Source organism: Bos grunniens, chromosome 24 (assembly GCF_055505025.1).
Source record: "Bos grunniens cultivar Pamir isolate PY7600 chromosome 24, Bosgru_T2T1.0, whole genome shotgun sequence".
Classification (NCBI taxonomy): domain Eukaryota; kingdom Metazoa; phylum Chordata; class Mammalia; order Artiodactyla; family Bovidae; genus Bos; species Bos grunniens.
This window is the reverse complement of record NC_141188.1, coordinates 46269291-46289965: the sequence shown is the minus strand read 5'-3', so window position 1 is coordinate 46289965 and position 20675 is coordinate 46269291. Positions and strand designations below refer to the sequence as shown.

General features: G+C 39.8%; 1 protein-coding gene and 1 long non-coding RNA gene across 5 annotated transcripts in view; one reads left to right on the top strand and one right to left on the bottom strand.

Moving 5' to 3' along the window:
* Nucleotides 1-4489: 4489 nt before the first annotated feature.
* Nucleotides 4490-20675, bottom strand: part of SETBP1 (SET binding protein 1) — a 402738-nt gene continuing 386552 nt past the window's right edge. For 2 of the 4 annotated variants that reach the window (XM_086373342.1, XM_086373345.1), the window contains 2 exons: nucleotides 16864-16896; nucleotides 4672-6340 (listed from right to left, as the gene is read on the bottom strand). In XM_086373342.1, the coding sequence (XP_086229468.1) occupies nucleotides 5718-6340; nucleotides 16864-16896 (656 nt within the window). In that variant the 3' untranslated portion in view covers nucleotides 4672-5717. Of the gene's footprint in view, nucleotides 6341-16863; nucleotides 16897-20675 lie in introns of all 4 variants that reach the window. The other 2 variants (XM_086373343.1, XM_086373344.1) reach the window with 2 other exon arrangements.
* Nucleotides 5705-6511, top strand: LOC147346195 (uncharacterized). Its single transcript, XR_015154018.1, has 2 exons — nucleotides 5705-5839; nucleotides 6198-6511. It is a non-coding gene; the product is annotated as an uncharacterized LOC147346195 (long non-coding RNA).

Below are 20675 nucleotides of genomic sequence, written 5' to 3'. Positions count from 1 at the left end.
AGGATTCCTGTTATTCCATTGTGTGTGCTTCAAATATCAAAAGTCGTAATAAATGTTACATTGGGTCAGGTTGATGGTTAAGGATGCAGAGCTGCTTATAACATTTTCTACTTACCTTGTTGGCTTTTTGAAGTGGTGCATCAGAAGATAAAGAAAGGAAATGAAAAAAATATAAATATATGTATAAACGTTTACATGTTCTCAAAGTAGAATGTGCAAACTATACTTTTAAAAGGGCTCTTAAAACCTACTTCTGAATATAAAAATTAGAACATGAAGAGTAGGAACAAAAGAAAGTGCCACCTCAAGGGCTCCACCCTCCTTCTGAGACCCCATCACTCTTTTACTGCTTGCCATATTCTGCCTAGAACTATAGTTTATTTTCCACATGCCAACCTTATAAGTTCCTTCAGAGCAAGGATTGTATATTCCTCGACACCGCCTTTGGGTCTTGCTCAGACTGGGAGTTTAGGATACGTGATCAGTAACTTCCTGTGGTTGATTAAATAGCTTTTCCTATCACTCCAGTAAAACTTTAAGGCCAGCCAGGGATCCATCCTTTAGCTATTTAACATCATGGGATATTTAGTAAGAAGGCTTAATCCATAATGTTCTTCTAAAATTTTAGGATAGGAGGGTCTCCAACATCTTATACTACATTTGGGTTGCTTTCAACAGAGTTCTGACTAGTTCTTTGAATCAGGCTTGGCTTTATGTCCAGGTGTAATATATTCTGAACAGTAACCCTGTAAATCAGACTCAAATCTTGCCCAAAATGTACTTCCCAGAATCATACAAGAGGCAGAAATTTGGTGAGAATTTTCTCAATGATTCTATATCCAGTTGGTGTGAGCAAAGACCCCCAAATGCTATTAAACTCCTCAGTGATGTGAACCAGATGGAAAATAAAACAAAAGAATTCACAACTCATGTTAGACTGAATTGAATGTCTTTAATTTCACACAATGAATAACATATGAATAGGATTAACTTTTTTTTTTTTTAATAGTTAAGTGCTCTATACTGTGCTAACCTGATCTGGTAGCGAAAAAGACTGAGCTTTCTTTTAGAAAAAATGTTTAAAACCCAACATCTAAGACCATGGAGGAGCATGACAGTAAAGCATGCCAGATGTATCTACGCCTCAAATAACAGCAAGTCCATGTTCATTTTAAATGTACAAAAATGCTTTATGAATAAAAACTGTTACAAAAAGAACATTTCAAACAATGTACAATTTTTCTTGCCTCTATATTCAATAAAATACAAATACATTTTTTGTTCTAAAATATGTTTACATACAATCAAAGTAGAACATGCAAATTACACTTTAAAAAAGGCTTTTAAAAACCACTTATGAATACAAACTAAAAATTAGCCAGCACGACTTGTAAGACAATCTTGTGCCCCATTTTTTTCTTTTGAAATATATATATACATATTTAACACATCATGTGCATTTATTATTATTTAAGAAATAGATTTTTTTTTTTTTTAAAAAAAGGAAGAAAAAGAAAGACACCAACCTAAGCTGGAACTGCCCTTCTGTGTTGACCAGTGGCAGCTCTTTTCAATTTTTCCCCCTTTAGTGTTTATTATACCTGGGCAAGTGGGCGAGAGTTATCCAGGAAGTTTCTTCCTTGGTTGATATGTGCTTCTAAGACTGTTCCCCAAGTGACTGAGTCCAACAAGGGAGGCAGACTCATCAGTAGGGCAAACTCTCCAAGAAACAAGAGGCAGAGGGAGCCTGGTGTTGTGGAAGGAAACTTTAAAAAACACCAAGAAAATGCTACGGTATATTACAGTTCGAGTTTCTAGGCACTGTGATGACATTGTCTGTAAGCTCTGGCATGTGGACCATTGTGATATTATAGGGTAGAATTGAGAATAATGTCTATATTTATCTACTTTTACATAATGTGAAGGACTGAAAATCCTGCAATGTAACACTTAAATGGCTTTTGAGGCATTTCAGCTTCTGCCACCTCCCCCCGACCCCCATGCTACAGTTGGCATTTAAAGGCTTTGGAAATATATGTATAGACTTTAGACAGTTCCCAGGTAAATCTTCCTAGTGGTAGGGAAATAATATTCTCCAAAAGCTCATTATCTGAATATTGTCGGGTAATAAGCTGTAGGAGTGGATTTTCTACTTAAGTCCTAAAACCAAATCCTTTATGATCTCCATGTAGTACATCACCTTATACTATAATTCTGTCACCACTTGCTTATCATATTTATAGAACCAGCAATGCCCAGAACAGAACTCCGACTGCCATCAAATGTGGCCTTCCACTCCGGACAGCAGCCAAGTTAACATGCTAATCCTGTCGGCCCTTAGTCACCTACTCGGGGCTGTCAGTGGCTGTTGAGTTCCAGGCCTGTCAAATCACGAGCCAACCCTGACATGCTCTCCTTTCCTTCAACCTGTCTTCCTCGGGTTGTAGTGGGAACCATACATTAGAGGAAGTTAAACTCTGTTCCTCTCGTTTGAGACGAGCGGTTGAAAAGCAAGTGGCTCCCCAGCCACTTAGAAAGATGGCTCAGAGACCCATCATCACCCTTAAGGTGATTTTTATACCGATTTCACCCTTTGCTTACCCCTAATCAGACTCCATATAAGTGGGTCCATATTAAGTGCCTCCTTGCTGAAGGCAAGTCTTGCAGGAAACAGAAAAGTAAACCAAGGAATTTCTCTTATTATGAAATACTTTTGGAGCGGTTATGGAGTCTCGTGCATTTTCTCTAAATATGCAGCCACAGAAAGCAGTGCTGAGTGGCCAAGAGACCTCCCCAGTGCATGTCAGGAGAGTTGGGTTCTAATACTGGTTCTGCTACCAATAAGATGTGAAATGAGACTGGCCCCATATTGAGCCTGGACAGGAGAGGCTAATGCAAAGCGGGTAGTTAGAAAATGAGGAAATGGTCATACTAGAAAGATGAGTTAGGCTAATAGAAAGCAAAAGGAAAAAAATCAAAGTAATGCGATACTGAGGGAAGAACTTGATGGGAAAGAGAAGCCCTATGTAGGTGACAAAATTTGCATCCACCTCCAAACAATGAATTAGCTTATCTCAGTTTGGCTCCTCTGCAGTTTTCCAATCTAGTCTTGGGATCATAAATGTAGAAGATCTGCGTTTGACTCACATGATCACTGGCGAACTGAATTTATGTATAAGGTATAAGTCTGCTGTACCTCTCCTGGAATATCTTTTGTTGGTTTGGAAATTCTAATGTATCCTAGAGTTATTTGAAATTTCTCACCTACTAGAGGTTAATGCCAATTGAGCTTTAGGTCCTTCCTTAAGAAGCTTAGAGAGTGTCAGCTTATTCCTCTCTGCAGGAAGATTTAGTCTGCTCACAGATTTGGTTGGGGAAACAGTACAACACTGGAAGGAAGAAGGGCAAAAGAAAGAATGAAATCAATTATTTTCAAAATCCAACAAGAAAGAAACCTCTTTATGGCTTAATTGGAATGAAAATGGGTGCTCTTTCATAGCAATGGTGGGGTTAGCAGGGATAATTTAAACCTTCCTCTTGAATGACTTTGGAACCACTCAGATATGGCTTGGGAATGACAAATTTAAAGTGGTTGGTTTGATTTTGCTGTTCAACCTGTGTGAAATGTCAAAGGTCAACCTAGGTCATAAACAGTATCTAAGATATAAGCTTTGAAGAACAGGAGACTGCATTCCTTTAAACTCACATATGCTGGGATTAAATGCTACTGACTTAGTGGCAGCACACGATGTGAAGTCCATGGTGATAGCATATAATAGGATGGCTCTGTGGGTAATTTCAACCAACTGCCGGTGCCATGACAGAGCAGTGATGTTTGCAAGCATATTAACTTGGAATTTAAACATTTACTCTGATAGATAACCCATCCCTTACTCCATGTTCCCAACAAAAATCCTTCTTTTTCTAAGGAAATAATGTTGTGTTCTGAAGTAATAACACAATTTTCTGCTCTTCCCAACTTCCTGTAAAGAAGTAATTTGCAGGTAAACCAGATATTCTCATCAGAAAATTTAATTCTGTCTCTTAGTGTCTCTCTTTTTATAATCTACCATACCAGGTATTTGATGTCTTAGGGAAGATAAGGGGGAGGTGTGAGGAACGAAATTGAAAATACTTATTTGAAGTTTCCACATCTGACTTTTAGAAAACATCTATGGCAACGGAATAACTTTATATTCATTCTGAGTTTCTTAACATGTTTTACTTGGGCTGTGGAAATGGATAAAAGAGATGGAATATCTGTCCACGCTAAACCAATGGCTAGAGTACAACTTGGATGAAAAATGTACAGTTGAAATTGACCATTTAAAAGACGATTTGTCACACACAGTTTGCATCCATGCAGACTGATAGACTTATAATTACATTATGTACAAAATGTTTCAGTTTATTAAGGCAACCACAACTTGGATACTTTGTCCAAGGTGATGTGATAGGATTGGAGTGGTGACACCGTTTGAGCATTTCCTTTCTTTTTTCCCAGATAAGAACACTTAATCCCATCTGCTTTCATGAAAAGAGATAATGGACTTCTATTGTCTTTTTGCTCCCATTTTTTCCAATGACCTTTGACAGTTATCTGTTTGAAAAACAAAAACAAAAACAAGGCATTGCTAGACACTTATCTTTCTGGTGGGTCCGGGGTTTCAATTTTTGGTGATTTGTCAATTATTCCATTTTCTATGGGGCATTAAAACCGTTTTAATCTGTTTATGCTTCGTTGATATGTTTTAAGTATAAAAATAACCTGATTGATACCTGGGTCAATATATATTCAGTTGCTCTAAATTACTTATTTTTAAAAGGCTCTATCAATACTAAGTATTCGTTTCACAATGACTGGGATTCAAAGCCAAGTTCCTTGGAACAGCATGCCAAGGATGAACATGACGACACAGGTAAGGTTTACATTATTCAGGCATGAAAGGTAATGAAAAGGTACATGGAAGTACAATGTGCAAAGAAAAAGCTGGAACAGATGATGCTAAAAATCAGTGTATGTGTGGTAGAGGAAACACACAAAAGAGTATGAATGCATGTCTGAGGTTGCCTATTACTAGAATTTCACCCTCCGATGACATCAGTCTATCTGAGAAACCGTTTTGTTAACAGAAAGATTCAGGTCACCTGAAGATGATTTTGGTGCCCCAAAGCCTAGCCTAGCTCAAAAAACCAGAAGAAATAAAAACCAATTAAAATGGAAGTGGATTACAACAAAGCCAGTTGAGAAATGTGCCACTGTTCTCCCCTTGGAATGTTTCCTAACTGAGGGCGTTTCCCTTTCAATCTTCCTGTCCAGCAACCGCAATGGAATCAAGGGTGCGCCTCGGCTGCAGGAGGTCTGGCGGCTTTCCGGGAGCACCACCATCTTTTTCCTCCAGGATGGGTCTCCTGCTGCCTGTCAAGGATCTAGCCACACTGAAGTGCTGCTTGGTGGGAACTGCTGTGAAACACACACGCACGCGCGCAAACACACACGCACGCACACACCCATTCTTTTGAAGACGTCCCCTTGCTTTGCTTTGCCAAGAGCTCCTGAAGGCTCAACCCCGTCCTCTGGCCCGATTCTGCCCCTGCCCAGCTTCTGGAGAGCAGGGCATGGTGTCCCTGCGGCGGGGATTCCGCCCAGCCCGGCTCACTGCACTTCCAACGCGTAAGTCCACCCCCGGCCCCAGGTTCGGACGCCCAGACCCACCCTAGGGAAGGACATCGCTCTCACTGCCTCGCGACTTCCTCTGCCTTTTGGCTTTCACTTCCTCTTCCGGGGGAAGGGGCTGTGGCGGGGGCGCCTGCTGCGGGGGCTGGGCCGGAGGCTGAGGTTTGTGTTTCCTCTTCCCGCCTCCTCTGGGGGTCTTGGGCAGAGGGGGCGGCGGGGGCGGCGGGGGTGGCGGGGGCGGTGGGAGGGGCGGGGGCGGCGGCGGGGGCAGGGGCGGCGCCTCCCGGGCCATGTGGATAACCGCCTCGATGGTGGCCATGATGGTGTCTTGGCTGGCGGCCGGCTCCAAGACAAGCGGGCTCAGGCTCGGCTTCTGACCCCGTTTGCTGGGAAGGTCGATGCATTTTTCCAGCACTGGCATTTGGTCTCTGGAGTCCTCATCGAACTGCGTGGGCTGCTTCCGGGGACGCCCTCTCCTCTTCTTGACGAAGTTGTTGCCCGTCTTTGATTGTCTCTGCAGCCGCTTGGCCTTCAGGATCTTGTTCACGTGGTCCAGGTTCTTCTTGGTGGACAGAATCTTGGTGTAGTTGCACATCTTCCGCACCTCGCACTGGATCGCTTCGATCTCCCGCCGCTTAAATCGCTTCTTCAGGGAGGAGCTGGCTGCAGGAAGGGAAGAGAGAAGAAACTGATCACAGGATGCAGGCTGTCTTAAACCCAGGCTTTTCAGTGACAACTGGCATTATATTTGGCTATGAAGATGATGGAAAGTTGATGCTATGACTCAGTACCCACTATTCTTTTTTTATTAAAATTTAAAAAAATAGACATAAACATGGGTTGAATAGTATGTGTACAAAGTATGTCATTATTTCGGTCTCCACAGAAATCCCATGAAATACTCTTGTTCCCATTTTTAAGTTTGGAAACAGGCTCACACCATGTCGGAAGACCTGCCAGGGAAGTCAATGTCAGAATCACAGTATAACGTCTTCCATTGTTGTTTTCTATTATAGCTTTTATTTTTTTGTTCAGCTCTCTGACCTCTGATCTAATTTAATTTAGCATTAGGTTATACTTTCTTTTTTTTTTTTGGTAAAAGATGCTGAAAGGATAAAATGACAAACAGCCCTCTGGATCAGAGAATCTGACTCATTCGTTTGTAGCATCAACCTCAAAAAGGAGATGCCTTGACCTGAACTAGAATCCGGAACTGAACCTATTATATCCCTCCTAACCGTCCTCCACTGACAGAGGGAGAATTCTGTTAGGAACACTATATCTGGGATGACCCTAGCTCTCTTAATTTCCCCCGCAATGGTCTGGACATGTCAACTTGCCTGATGATGTCCAATTGACCACGTCTTTCTTAACTAGTGCATCTTCTGGAATCCCCAAGGAAAATACCAGCCAGGTGTTTCTGAATCATTTACACCCCTGCTACTGGGCTGTTGTTTGCAAAGAACTCTTTTCATGTCCTGGTGGCCAGATGCGCCTCTGTTTTATGAGCCAAACTTCTAGTTGCAGGAAGTCCTGTACTGCCGCCACTAAATAGCCTTCAGAACTGCTTCATTTTGAAGTTCAGACACCGTAAAGTGTGAATAGCTTCAAGATGGAGCAGACCTTTCCTCTAGATGGTTCTTCCTCCTTGTGTCGTTCACTAGAGGCATACCTGTCTATACATGTGTATACATACATACACACACAGGCACTCACACACATCCAGCTGCCCTATCTTCACATTGGCTCCTCCCTCTGGCCACTTACAAGCTCAAAAAGTGTGTCCCTAGTTCTTTGCTGCTGTGATTTACGCTAAATGCGCATCCCCAGAGAAGCCCATGTAGTTGTCGTCAACACTACAAAAACACTGCAGGCCTAAAAGCAAATGTGTTTCATTTTAGCATGGTGGTTTGTTGTGTCATCCTGCATTTCTTCAACTGTTAGTGGAGAAGCAGAATAAATATCTTAAGGGAGATGAGGAAAAACTGGCGAAAACACAGACACCGCTGTCACTTACTCTTGGGCACTCTGGCATGGTTCTTTCCCTGCTTTTCCCCATCTCTCTCTCATGCTGTGCCTGACACAGATCTCCTGGAGGGTTTTATTTGAAGTTATTTATGCCATGGGCTTCATGGAGTGGGAAGCTCTGAGTTCCATAGGACAGGCCAAAATGGTACTGCTTTTGGCCAAAGGTCATTGTGAGACTTACTGTGCAATGAATACCTACTGAACAATCTTTAAAATAAGTTATAAAGATCAAAATAGAACAAAGCCAGAGTGAGCTTCTGACTACAAAATAGAATTTTTGTAGTTAGTGTTGTAAAAAGAAAAGCTTGCTCGATTGTAAGTTTTCAGACACAGAGGCCGACTTCTGTTGGTCTTCATGTCCCTCACAGGGCATGGCATGGTGCCTTGTAAAAATGGCAGGGATTTAAAAATTGTTTCTTGACTGATGAATCATACTGATCATTACTGTCTTATATTCTTCTCTAAAGGAGTTTTAGTTTAGATTTTTAAATTGACCATTGGAAATATCGTGACACTAACAGCAAGTTTCCATGTCAGAGCCAAGCCATTTACTTTGTCCACACTGCTCACAAGGAAAGGAAAACTAAGTATCCCAACTTATTTGTTGAGGCCCCAGGTTGTTTGCCAGGAGTTTCCCAGAGTCTGTGCTTTACTGGATGATCCCTGTGTGTCCTCAGTATTCTATGGTCCTTGGGCTAATACTCCACAAAACAATTGGCATTGTTCCAAATAAAAGTTCCACGAGCAGTTTACCTTCTTCTTAGTTTATATCATCCAAAGAGAAGAAAATGCCATGTGACACACTATACAGCATGCAGTTCCAAAATAAATCATTTGGGGCAATTAGCTGGCAATGTTCAATGATTAAAGTTTGACTAGAAAACTGTGAGCTGAACTGGAGGTCATCTGGAGCAAATACAACCAATGGATATTTCATCTCAATACTTTTTTGAGCATGAAATGTCATACAAACAAAAAGGACATAGTAGATAATCCCATATTCAATAATTTCTTACATGATACACATTTTTTTATTAAACCTTTGCATTAAAAATTATGAAATAATTCATTCTGAGTATTTTAAACCTACCAAACAATACTAAAAATACTATAACCAACTCTTTTGTACCCACCATTCACATTTAATAAACATTACTTTTTGCCATACGTGCTTTATTTTATTAGCAAGAAGACATTACAGAGTCAGTTCAGTCAGTGCTCCATCAATTCCATTTCCTTCTCTTTCCCTGCTTGAATTTGTACTTTTACTGCATATATGTGAACCCATATTGGTAAAAATTAAAAGTCTGAGACTACCTGATATTTGTAATCCTGTAAGGAAGTAGCAAGACTTGCACAGTGTTGGCAGGAAAGCAAAGTGTCACGATGATTTTGGGAAGTGATTGGGCAATAACTGCTAGTGTTGAAGATGGGCGTGCCCAGGGCCCCAGAGAGCCCAGCCGGGTTGCCTCCTTTGCTCATGTGTGACAGGAGGCTGATGATGTTCCTTGAAGCTCAGTGTATGTTACAGAAGACTTAAAACAATCTAAATATTCATTTAAAAGATAATGAATCACTGTGAAACATTCACCCAAGGAAATACTGCATATCTGTTAAAAGGAATAAACTACATATCAACATGGCTGAATCTAAAAACAGTTGAATAAAAAAAGAAAATGAGTGTTTGTAAGCATACCATTTATGTAAATTAAAAACACAGATCCCTTGAATTTTTGTCTCATTTTCAATGACCAGGTGTGAAAGTTTAAAGTGACTCCCATGTAGATTAATTGAGTCAAAGACTGAGTGGCTGAAATTTCAACATTTCTTCCCTCCAAAGCTACCTCATGGGACTTTATTAAGCCTCTAGAGTAGCACTGTCCAATAGAAATGTCTGCAGTGGTGGAACTGGTCTGTATTTATGCTGTCTCATACAGTAGCCATTAGCCACATGTGGTTACGGGGTACTTGACATGTGGCAAGTGTGACTGAGGAATTGAATTTTTAATTTAATTTAAAGTTAAATAGCTATATGGGCTAGTGGCTAACATATTGGGCACCTCAGCTCTAGCCCAAGGACCATAGAATACTGAGGACACACGGATCATCCAGTAAAGCACAGACTCTGGGAAGCTCCTGGCAAACAACCTGGGGCCTCAACAAATAAGCTGGGAAGAGGGGAGGAAGGAGGAGGAGAGGGTGGAGGGGAGGGAGGAGGCGAGGGAGGAGGGGAGGGAGGAGGAGAGGGAGGAGGGGAGGGAGGAGCTGTAAATTAAAAGAGAGAAGATATAAAATGACCACGTGGATGCCAATTTAAACTGTCAAGAGATACTTTATAAATTCATGGAAATTTTAATAATATCTAGGCATTTCTTGATATAATTGGTTGCTAAGTTTCTTAGGTGTGATAATTGCACTGTGATCATTTTTAAAAGCACCTTCCTTTTAGAAATACCTACTAAATTATTAATAGGTGAAATCAAACAACATCATTTGGCCCTGGCTACAAAATAATAAAGGAAGGAAGAGGGGTGTGGAAGTATTCCTGAAACAAGATTGCCATGAGTTGATTATATTGAAGCTGAGTATGCTATTCTACTACTCTGATATATACTTGCTAGTTCCATAATCCATGGTTTAAAAATAGAAATACTTAGTGTCAGTAAGACATCTTTCTTAGGATCTTACCATTGGTAAGGGTCAGAGTGTTCTGCTTTTTATACTCTTGGGCTCTATTTTACCTAAATAACTTTAGAAGAATAAGAAATGACCTCGGTAAAGGTCATATATCATCTCCTGGAAAACTCCTGCTGGTAGCTATCCTCCTGGCTGAGTGGGGTGGGAGAATGAATGAGTGCTCTGGGTTTTATTTTGTAACTAATTGCATAAACATGCCTTGTGGTCCAATCTCCATTGATGGCCTCATGTGTTAAGATGAAATATCCCTCTTTCTTTTCTATATTATAGTTTTTGAGGGGTTTCCCATCTACTGAACATCTGAATTTTATTGTATCCTATAAGTATTATCCAAACTTTTAGTGCCAGCTCATTATGTTGTGTGTGAATAGCACCAGAGCGCAGGTCCGTAGGAAGGGCTCTGGGCAGGGACAGCTGGAAACCAAGTTGAATTAGAATGAAACTCTTAGCCCCTTCTGGGTCTCTCCTTTTTCATCTGTTACGTTGAACAGTTAGACTAGATGCTCTTAATGTTCCCTTCTGTATTTAAAGATTGTTATAATTCTTTCCTATAAAAGAAAGAAAGTGAAAGTTGCTCAGTCGTGTCTGACTCTGCAACCCCATGGACTATACAGTCCATGGGATTCTCCAGGCCAGAATACTGGAGTGGATAGCCTTTCCCTTCTCCAGGGGGTCTTCCTAACACAGGGATCAAACCTAGGTCTCCTGCATTGCAGACGGATTCTTTACCAGCTGAGCTACAAAAGAACCCCAAATTCTTTCCTATACTCATTATCCATTGCCTTACCAAATGTGAGGTGGCTTTCTACAACATTTATTTCATCTAATAATTTTGAAATCCTAGTGTGGTGGAGAGGAAGGCTTTGGATTTGGCAGGGTTTGATAGTCACAAATCTTTCTCCTTATTGCTTATGATTTCACTGTCCCTCTAAATGTTAACAGATTTTTCTCTCTTCAAATTGTTTCATTATTAAACAGTAATTTCTGGTCTCTTGCAGCAACACTGATTCCATATTTGCTCTCTTTCCTATAATTGTCCTATATCTTGCCTGCTCTTTGTTAGTCTTAAAGAGTAATTATGAGTGGCCAAGGCAAAATATGAATTCATTTCTTCTAACTCTGCAATGCAAATTATCTTGTAGATTTTTTTCTTTACTTAAAATTGCCACGCAATGGTTAAGTTGGTTTTGATCCACATCTCGAATTTCTCTATTTGCTCCCATTATCAGATGATTGGCTCACCAACATTTGTTGATTCTGCTACTTCTTTTATGATAATCAAACATTGGACTTAGCACTCCTTTTGCACATTGACTTTATAGATGTTGTGTAAGCACTGAGAGCAAGATAAGGGCTAATGAGGCTTAGCTGTATATAGAATTTTCTTAAGAAACAGGTACTAATCTTTTAGAGACTCTGCCCATAGGCAAGATACATTCTGGTTTTGTAAAGTTTTGGATGGGTTAGAGAGGGAGACAAATTTATCTCTAAACTAATTAGACTTCTTCTTGCTATTGGGAAGGTGAAGAAATTTTAGGGACTGTTGAAATGCCCGGAGTGGAGTTGGTCTGCAGGTAGAAAGGGCTAGAGCACCGATGGCCTCAGTCAAGGAACAGAGATGCAGTCTGAAGCCGCTTTGTATGTTGATACACGTTAGAAGATTTCTTTGCAGGCACAGGCCATGACTTTCCTATGTCCTCCCAGAGCTATCCACACAGCAGGACAAGATCTGGTATGTAACACATGGGCAACAAATACAAGTTCAAGGGAATTTGACTGTTCTCCCATGTAAACTGTACATTTTGGGGATACTTCTGTACTTAACTCAGTGATGATCTCTTGTTTTCCTAATGCTACTTTTTACTTTCTAGTAAAAGTAAAGCTCCCCTGGTGGCTCAGCTAGTAAAGAATCTGCCTGCCAATGCAGAAGACTTGGGTTTTATCCCTGGGTTGGGAAGATCCGCAACCCACTCCAGTATCCTTGCCTGGAAAATTTCATGGACAGGCTTCATTTCGGAGCGGTGGCCTACAGTCCATGAGGTCGCAAAGAGTTGAATATGACTGAGCTCGCATGCATGCTAGCATGCATGTAAATTGAGCATTTTTTTTGGATACTTCTGTACTTTTAACTCAGTAATGATCTCTTGTTTTCCTAATGCTACTTTTTATTTTCTAATAGAATATATGAAGCAACTTTCCTTGGCATGCAAGGAACTTTCCTTCTTCCTTAGAATTTAAATTAACCTTCTGTGTCCTGGTCTTAAAAGCTCATTTGAAAAAGATGGCAAGTTCCCTTGGCCAGTGAGGCCTCTGTGGGGCAAGGCACATCAGAGTCACTGCCGGTCATCAGCACACGTGCGATATAACACTGCTTTCCAATTTGAAAGCCATAATTTAGAATTAAGGGTTAGCAGATGTGGGAGACTTGTCACCGATAGAATGGTGTGCTTCCATTCTGTTCTGAAAGTCACATTAATATAGTTGGGGGTTTCTTTGAAAATGTAACTAGCTTGTTTAAAGCATAGTAACTGCTGGAACCACTAAATGATAGCTTCCTCTTAGGGTTTTATTTTGACAGAACATTCTATCTCAGCTACAATGCTGAGGGTACATTCTATCTCAGCTGCAATGGCTGAGGAGACCCTGGTCTTTGTTTTGCTCCTATTTCACTTGTCTCTGTGGGGAAAGGGAAGGTAGGAGGTGAGGAGAGCAGTGTGACTATGGAGAGGTGGAGCAGTAGGTGTGTGCCTGTGTGTTCATGTGTGGGGGCTCCTCTCTGCCGCTCCAGATCTGGATGCTGTTCTAAATTGGCAGGCTCTCAAGCGGGGTGTATGTTCCCCATGGAGGAAACTGGGCTGCAAGAGAAACATAATAATACTTTAATTTATATTTTTATCTGAAAAATAAAAACCATGTTAAGCAGTCCAATGCTTAATATAAGGAGCAATGGTGGATGATGCCCGTATTTGGGCTGCATATCAGATAATGTATCACCTGTCACAGTTGGGCATGAAGTCCCTGGGAAAAGAGGAGACCACATGCATTCAAGGGACTGATGGCATCCCATCAGTTTATTCCCTTTGGGTGTTGTCAGGTCTTGTACATGGTGAAGTTTAGAAAATTAAGATCTTTAATCAGTTAAAAAAAAAGTTTTTCACAAAAAATGAAAATACTTTGTAATGAGACCAAGAATATCAGTGAAATATGTCATATACCACACAGAGTTTCATTGGTTACCTTGCAGCAAACTTGCAGCAGTATAAAGACGTTGCTATTTTCCAAGATGAATCTGGCAATTTTCTTTACTTTGAGAGAAGGATTCTAAATATTTTCACCTTCTTGGTGCTGTCAATAGGCTGTCTATAATGTTACCTTGCAATTGTTAAAAAACAAAAAAAGCCCTTAATGCCCCTTTAGGGGAAAATGGGCAAGAAAGTAACTGCTTTTAGAAGCCAACTCATCTTACAGATTCAGCAATTTTTGAAATTGATTGGAAATGTTTTCAGAGATCTGAGCTCATTAAAAAATGCAATGCCTTTTGATATGCAAGACCATCTGACTGTTAATAAAGGAAGTTGGTTAGTCTAATTTCAACAACAACAAAAACCCTTGCTTAGTTGATGGATGGGATTGAAAAAAACAGTGCTATGATTCAAAATGAGGCACTTTCTCCTTTTGGACCTATGTTTATATGAAATACCATTTTAACCTATAACGTCTACTGTCAAGTACTGAAACAAACTGGATTTGAAATGAAATCTTCAAATTGCTTAGTCACAAGTGTTAAAACCCAAGATTTTCAAAAAGAAGTATTCAAATGCAATCACTTGGTTCTCTCTGAAACATTATTAAAAATATTAAAATTAGTATAAAATTTTGATGACAGAGAAAATATTTTTGTTTCACTAATAATACAGTTAAATGAAATTTCAATTTATTTTGAGAATATTATTTATTTCAGCTTTGTCTCAACTTTTCAAATTTACATTTTAAAATTGCACATATGTATTTACATGGGGATAATGTTCAAAATTATTTTACTGATATCACCTCATGATCAAAAATTTGAACTGCTTAAAAAGTTTTCCTTTGTTTTTCTAGGCTCCCGAAGACTTTATTTACTGAGTATTTAATCCTAGAGGAATTTAACTTTCTATGAATCCATAGCTTAAGAAGTCATTAAAGCTTCTTGAAGACAGCATGTGTTCTTCTTTGTACCCCTCATAATGAAGAGAACAATAGTTCCTTTCTCATAGTAGATGCTTGATTAATATTTCCTGTTGGATTGTTTCAGCTTCTAAGCCCTAGAAACCAAAGCCTAACATCATTAATCTGCATATTCCCTAGAGCACCTTGAATTGAATGGCATGCAATTCCAAGACAGTCAAAAGAGTGTTTCATTCATGGAGAGCCTCTGGAGTGGGATTTGATGCTGACCTCCATGTTTTGGAAAGGCAGTTCTGAGGTCCTGGTTCCTAGGTTTTCAGAATCCTTGACTTTTCTGACCATGGGGTTAAAATGCCAGTCCTTTCATGACCTGGGTTTTGGACAAACCACCTGCAGTTTTGGACAGATAAAGGCGGTGGTGACTAGCCTCCAGAGAGAGACTAAGCCAAGCAAGAACACTGCCAGGTTGCTCAGAGAATCTCTGAGAAAGGGAACCAGGACTTTAGCAGGCCTGAGAAAGCTTGATGAAGGGAATGAGCTCAGAGATCAGAAAACAAGAAATAGGGGCAACTATATCAACCTCAAAGTGAACTGTGCATATTATTAGCAGGAATTGCCCAGGATGAATCTACAGAAGACTTTTAAGTCCGGGAGTTTTTCTGAGAGTGATACTTAATAGAGTCAGAGTGGCTTGGTGAGGAGTGAACTGAGAGTGGCGGCACTCATTAGCTGAGGAATACTAGAGCCATTTAGCCTGACTCTGTGTTCAATCAACTTTGGTTTTTGTATGTTGCATGCGGCTCAAGCCCCAGCAGACTGACTAGACAACGTGAGAGGCTGGATAGAAGTGCAGTTAATGCCAAAAAGTTTGACGCTACATCTGTTGAGTCTCACAGCATGCCAGGTGGTCACACGGCGGGGGTAGCTGCAACCTCTCAAAGGGCTCTTTATTTCTCTTTTCTTTCCTCTCAAATGTGGCATAGCAGTATTCTTAACTGTAAATACCATCACTTATATAATACTTCAGCTATTGTAGATATGTGTTCATAAGTGATCACGAGAGACTTTCTTTCTCTCTTGTAAGTTTTGAAAAAGAAAATAGAAAAACAAGGAAGAACAAAGAATAATGTAACAGACATGATCTTATGAAAATTTTCACATTTTTAATATTTAGGCTTGGATGAAATAAATCCTTATTGACTATGCTAGAACTTTAAGAATTACATCAAATGGTTGGTATTCATGTTTTGTTTTCTATTTGGTCTTAATAATTGCATTTGAGTTTACTTAAAACTCAGACTTTTGTTTATAATCTGATAGAAAACATATTGACCAGGACATTTGGAGAATGAAGTGCTCATCTTGATTTTTCACCCCTCAGTACTGTGTGCCTTCAGACAAATCTCTCAATTCCTTGGCAGGACATTTACTTCGGAATAAATATGATTCTGTAAAAATAGCTATATACCTCCAAGTCTTCTCTGTTCTAGGTAAAATGTCCTCAATTCCTTCATCTATGTGCATATGAAATTAATTCTAAACTATATTCCATTTTGATTACCCTCCACTGGAGATTTAATCATCTGACAAATCTCACCTTAAATTTTGTTGCCCAGGATGGAACTGATTTTCCAAGTATGAAGTGATGAATGCATATGGCACTACACTTAATGTGAACTACATAAAAACAACCAACCAAAAAGCCTCCTTTTTTTTTTTTTTCCAGCAACATCACATGGTTGGTTCACATTAAATGGAAGCTCAATTAACTCTCTTAAACACTTTCATAAGTTTGGCCACCAAACTTGGCCATTGCTACATGGAATTGGTTTTTGAGCTTAAATGCAAGTCTTCTATTTAAATCTGCAAAATTTAATTTTACTGGTTTTAATCTATTGTGAAAGTCTGGAATCTTATTTGTGTTTTCTCAGAGAGGGCCCAGGTTTGTGAAGTTTCCAGAGAATCTGAATACCCACATGTCAACTTTTGCTTTAACCCCTTCTGAGCATGATTTGTGTGACTCAAATGCATGCTACTATTTTTCTCTTTATTGAAGTTTTTCCAGAAAAGATGTCAACTTACACAACGAAATATCCCTAAATTCTTCATAAAACCAGCAAACAATTTATACCCATTGCTTTAGACTTTCACATATGTTTGTGTCTGGTTAGTAAATGAAGGGTGTACCACAGAAACAATAACTTTGCGTAGCCCACAGGTGTATGCCCAACTCTATTATTTCTGCCAGAAAGGATATTGCATCTCATGTTGGAGAGGGAAAAGAGAAGTCTTACATTTTTCTTTTATCCAGAGGCAATTCTCCAGCCCTAGTGGGAAAAGAAAAGACAAAAACAAAACAAAACAATGCTAGTTGTGGTTCCAGGGCTTTCCAGTTTCTGCTGGAATTCATTCAAATGAAGTCCTCTCCCTAAAAGCCAAAAAGGACTCTCATTTCAGTGTTAATCTTTCTGGTCCTGTACATTGCTTATGTCTCTCTGATGGCACTTCACAAAGTGTGTCCTGTTTTAAGATGATGGGATTACTCTGCACTTATCTCTTCTTTTAAATTGTTTTTTCGTAAGGCACGAGGACCATATCTTAGCCATTCTTATTAATTCTTAGAACAAACAGGGACTGAGCTCACTCTGTGCCAGGTGCTGTGCTGGGCACTCAGTTCCAGCTCTCTTAGGTGAGGTCCTAGCACAGAGCTCAGCTCACTTACTTGAAATGGACAATCCATGTGCTCCAACCTAAACCAACACTTACCATCTATTTTGTAAAATCTGTGTGTAAAATAGAAAAGGACTCATTGAAGGTGATCCAAATCACTGTAAATTAAACTAGATCCTCACATATTTCAGCTGTTCACTGCTCTCCTCAGAGCACCATTAGCTGTTGGAGTATCCAAGCTACGATCAAAAGCACTGAAGTACTATGAAATACAGGCTGAACTCCAAACCACCTCATAGGAGAAGCGAAGCTTCGATGAAAGAAACAAGTTTAGAATTTATTAAGTGCCATTAAGAAAACAAGCTTGAACATTTAAGTCCACTGATTAATGAAAACTATGGTCCCTTGGAAAAAGGAGACAAGTACATGTTATATATTGATTATGTAACACCAGAAATGAGAGTGACAGAGACAGAGGATGGGTGGGGAGATGAAAGGTCTTCTCATGGCTGAACATCTGGATCAGAATTATAATGGTTTATTGTGGGGGAGTGGTCATAGCTCTTTTGGCAAATTATCTATACATTTAAGTTCTGAGCACTAAATCAATAGGTTGGGTTTATTGTTGTTATTATCGCTTTTTTTTTTTTTCCAAATAAAAGCTTGGATAGACACAAGGCAGCAAATATTTCTTCCTCAATTTAAGATTTGACAATTTAACAGGAAAACACTCATTCATCATCTTTTCCTTTGAGAGACCATAAATTATTGGCTCATATACCATGTGGCTTGGATTCTAGGAAAAGTTAGTGTAAACAAACCCAAGTTACAATGCGTGGAGTAAGAGAGTGAGTCATAAACAAAACACAGACATATGCTCTCATATAAATAAGGGCCTGGATCATCAGCTTCCCAAAGTCTGCTTCTCATTAATTACACAACAAAATGAACTTTCCATATGTAAAGCCCAAATCACTTAACTCTAGCAACTTGCACAAGACAAAGACCAGGATTGTACCTAAAAGGCACTGACAAAAAACTGAACTTCAAAATAATGAAAGTCCTCTCAAAATATCTTCAGGTATTGGAGGGCAAGAAAATCCCTTGGAGGAGTGTTTCTGAGCACTGAAACTATTCCCAACAACCCAGGAACACTGCTTGAGGCTGGTCTGATCCCCTGCTGAATTTAAAGGTAGTATCAGGTGTACTCTCTTTTGTTCTGAGCTCTGTCATCTTTATGGGGCAAGCCCTGGGTCCAGGCCACACAGGGTGTTCACAGACATCGCTGGGAACACTGAAGAGTTGAAATTCCCTCCGTCAGTACCTTCTCACTGTCCTTTGAAATTGCCCATTGGTAGCACAGATTCGTTTCCTTATTGTTGTATGAAGGCTATCTGGTTTCTCTTAAAGAAATTTCAAGGAAACACAGAACAATTCCTAGGGAAGAGGATTCTTGAACTGGTGAGGAACTCTGAGAGAGATGGTAAGCAGCTAAGTTCTCTCCTTGTGTCTCTTTGAAAAGTAGACCTCATAAAGCAAACTAACAACATTACTTACAAGGGACATTAAAATAACAGATGTCACATTTTAGGAGTCTTGGGTGGGGAAGAGAGGAGAAAAAGAAATTCTATTCTTTGCTGGGGGTGTAGTGGGGTGTATGTATGCTTTTTTAAAAAATCATTAATTTACTCAGTGATTGTTTTTGTAGCAACTACTCTTTGTGTCATACCATAGACCATAAAAGGTAAGTGGACTGTATCACCTCTGCTCTCATACGAAACTATAGGAAAGGGGGAGAAATTAACATTTCTGGAGAACCCACAGTGCAGTCTGCAGTATTTCACGTATTTCCTCATTTAATTGTGATCACAACCAAGTGAAGACATTACTATCTCTATTGAACAGAGGTGAAAACTCAGACCTAAGAGAATAAATAATTGCTCCAAAGGACACATAAGTCATGGATTCATGGATTCAAGCAAGGGCTGCCCTATTTCAAAGTGAGTTTCATACCATATTTCCCTACTAAGAAAGCAAAGAAGACAAGGAACGGGACCAGGAGAAATCCTGGGTTTCCCTGGTTTTCCCAATTTCAAAGGGCTTTTCCAGCTCCCAAATTTCACAGTTAAATAACACAGGTATTACTGTGTTCTAGATCACAAGTAGATCAAGTAGAACAAGTAGATCACCTGTTCTACTTCTGCTAGACTAGGTCTTCTTCACATTGCTTTGATCCTGTTGCTGTCTCAAGGTCACATGCCTTTAAGGGTTCTGTATAGGGAGCCAGACAGCCAATATAATGAGTGAGGTTGACCAGGATTATGAAAGAAGGTGGGGGTAAATAGAGGAGGACATGTGAAAATAATGAGAATATGGCCCATCCAATGGGACAAATGTTATTCTGTATCAACCATTGTTGTCAGGTAGGAATCTGAGTCCAAATTTATCAGATAATCTGGTTTCCAAAAAACCAGAACTCTGATTATTATGTAAACCTGATGTTGAAAATCTACAAATTAACTTTTTAAAAAATGTATAAACCTGTGTAGGTCAATTGAAATACAACTGCAGACAGCTATTGGCCCATGACTTTATTTTGCTATCATTGTCCTTCAGAAGAATCACCATGACTCATTCTAGAATTTCAAGGACTCCAGGTTCTGACCCCAAACCTTTCTTCCAGCCTTATCTGTCATTATTTCTACATACACGTCTATCTTAGAGATGCTGTAAACCTGTCTTTTCTGCTTCTGTCTACTTATTTAATTTGATCCATCCTTCGAGGGCCATCTCAACTCTTCTCTCCCCAGATTATCTCAGTGTCCTCCAAACTCCCTTAGTGCCATTCAACTGGAAACTAATGATTTATTAGTTGCTAAATGATAGCTCTGTTAGTATCTGAGACTGTTATTCAATCTATTAATTTAACAATATTATTTGGCCATTTCATGTTTTAGAGTCAGGTCTTCCCAAATAGTGTGAACGTTTCCCTAGGGCAAGGGCCAGTATTCACTTGCATGTATCATTGTGGCAGGTACTTAAAAAATATTTGACAATTTGTAACAAAACCTTCTAGAAGTTTCAGTAAGATGCGCTTAATATGAAGCCCTTAACGGGTGGCATGAAGTAAGAGTATTTGGAGGAGGTAGTGAGAATAAAGGGGCTTCCCAGGTGGTGCTAGTGGTAAAGAGCCCACCGGCCAATTCAAGAGACATAAGAGACTCAGGTTCAATCCCTGTGTTGTGAAGATGCCCTGCAGGATGGCATGACAACCCACTCTAGTATTCTTGCCTAGAGAATCCCCATGGACAAAGGAGCCTGGTGGGCTGCAGTCCAGAGTCAGACACGACTGAAGCAACTGAGCACGCATGCATGCAGTGAGGATAAAACTTCTAAAGATAGTTAATGGGTGTTATGATCTGAGTCATAACATGAC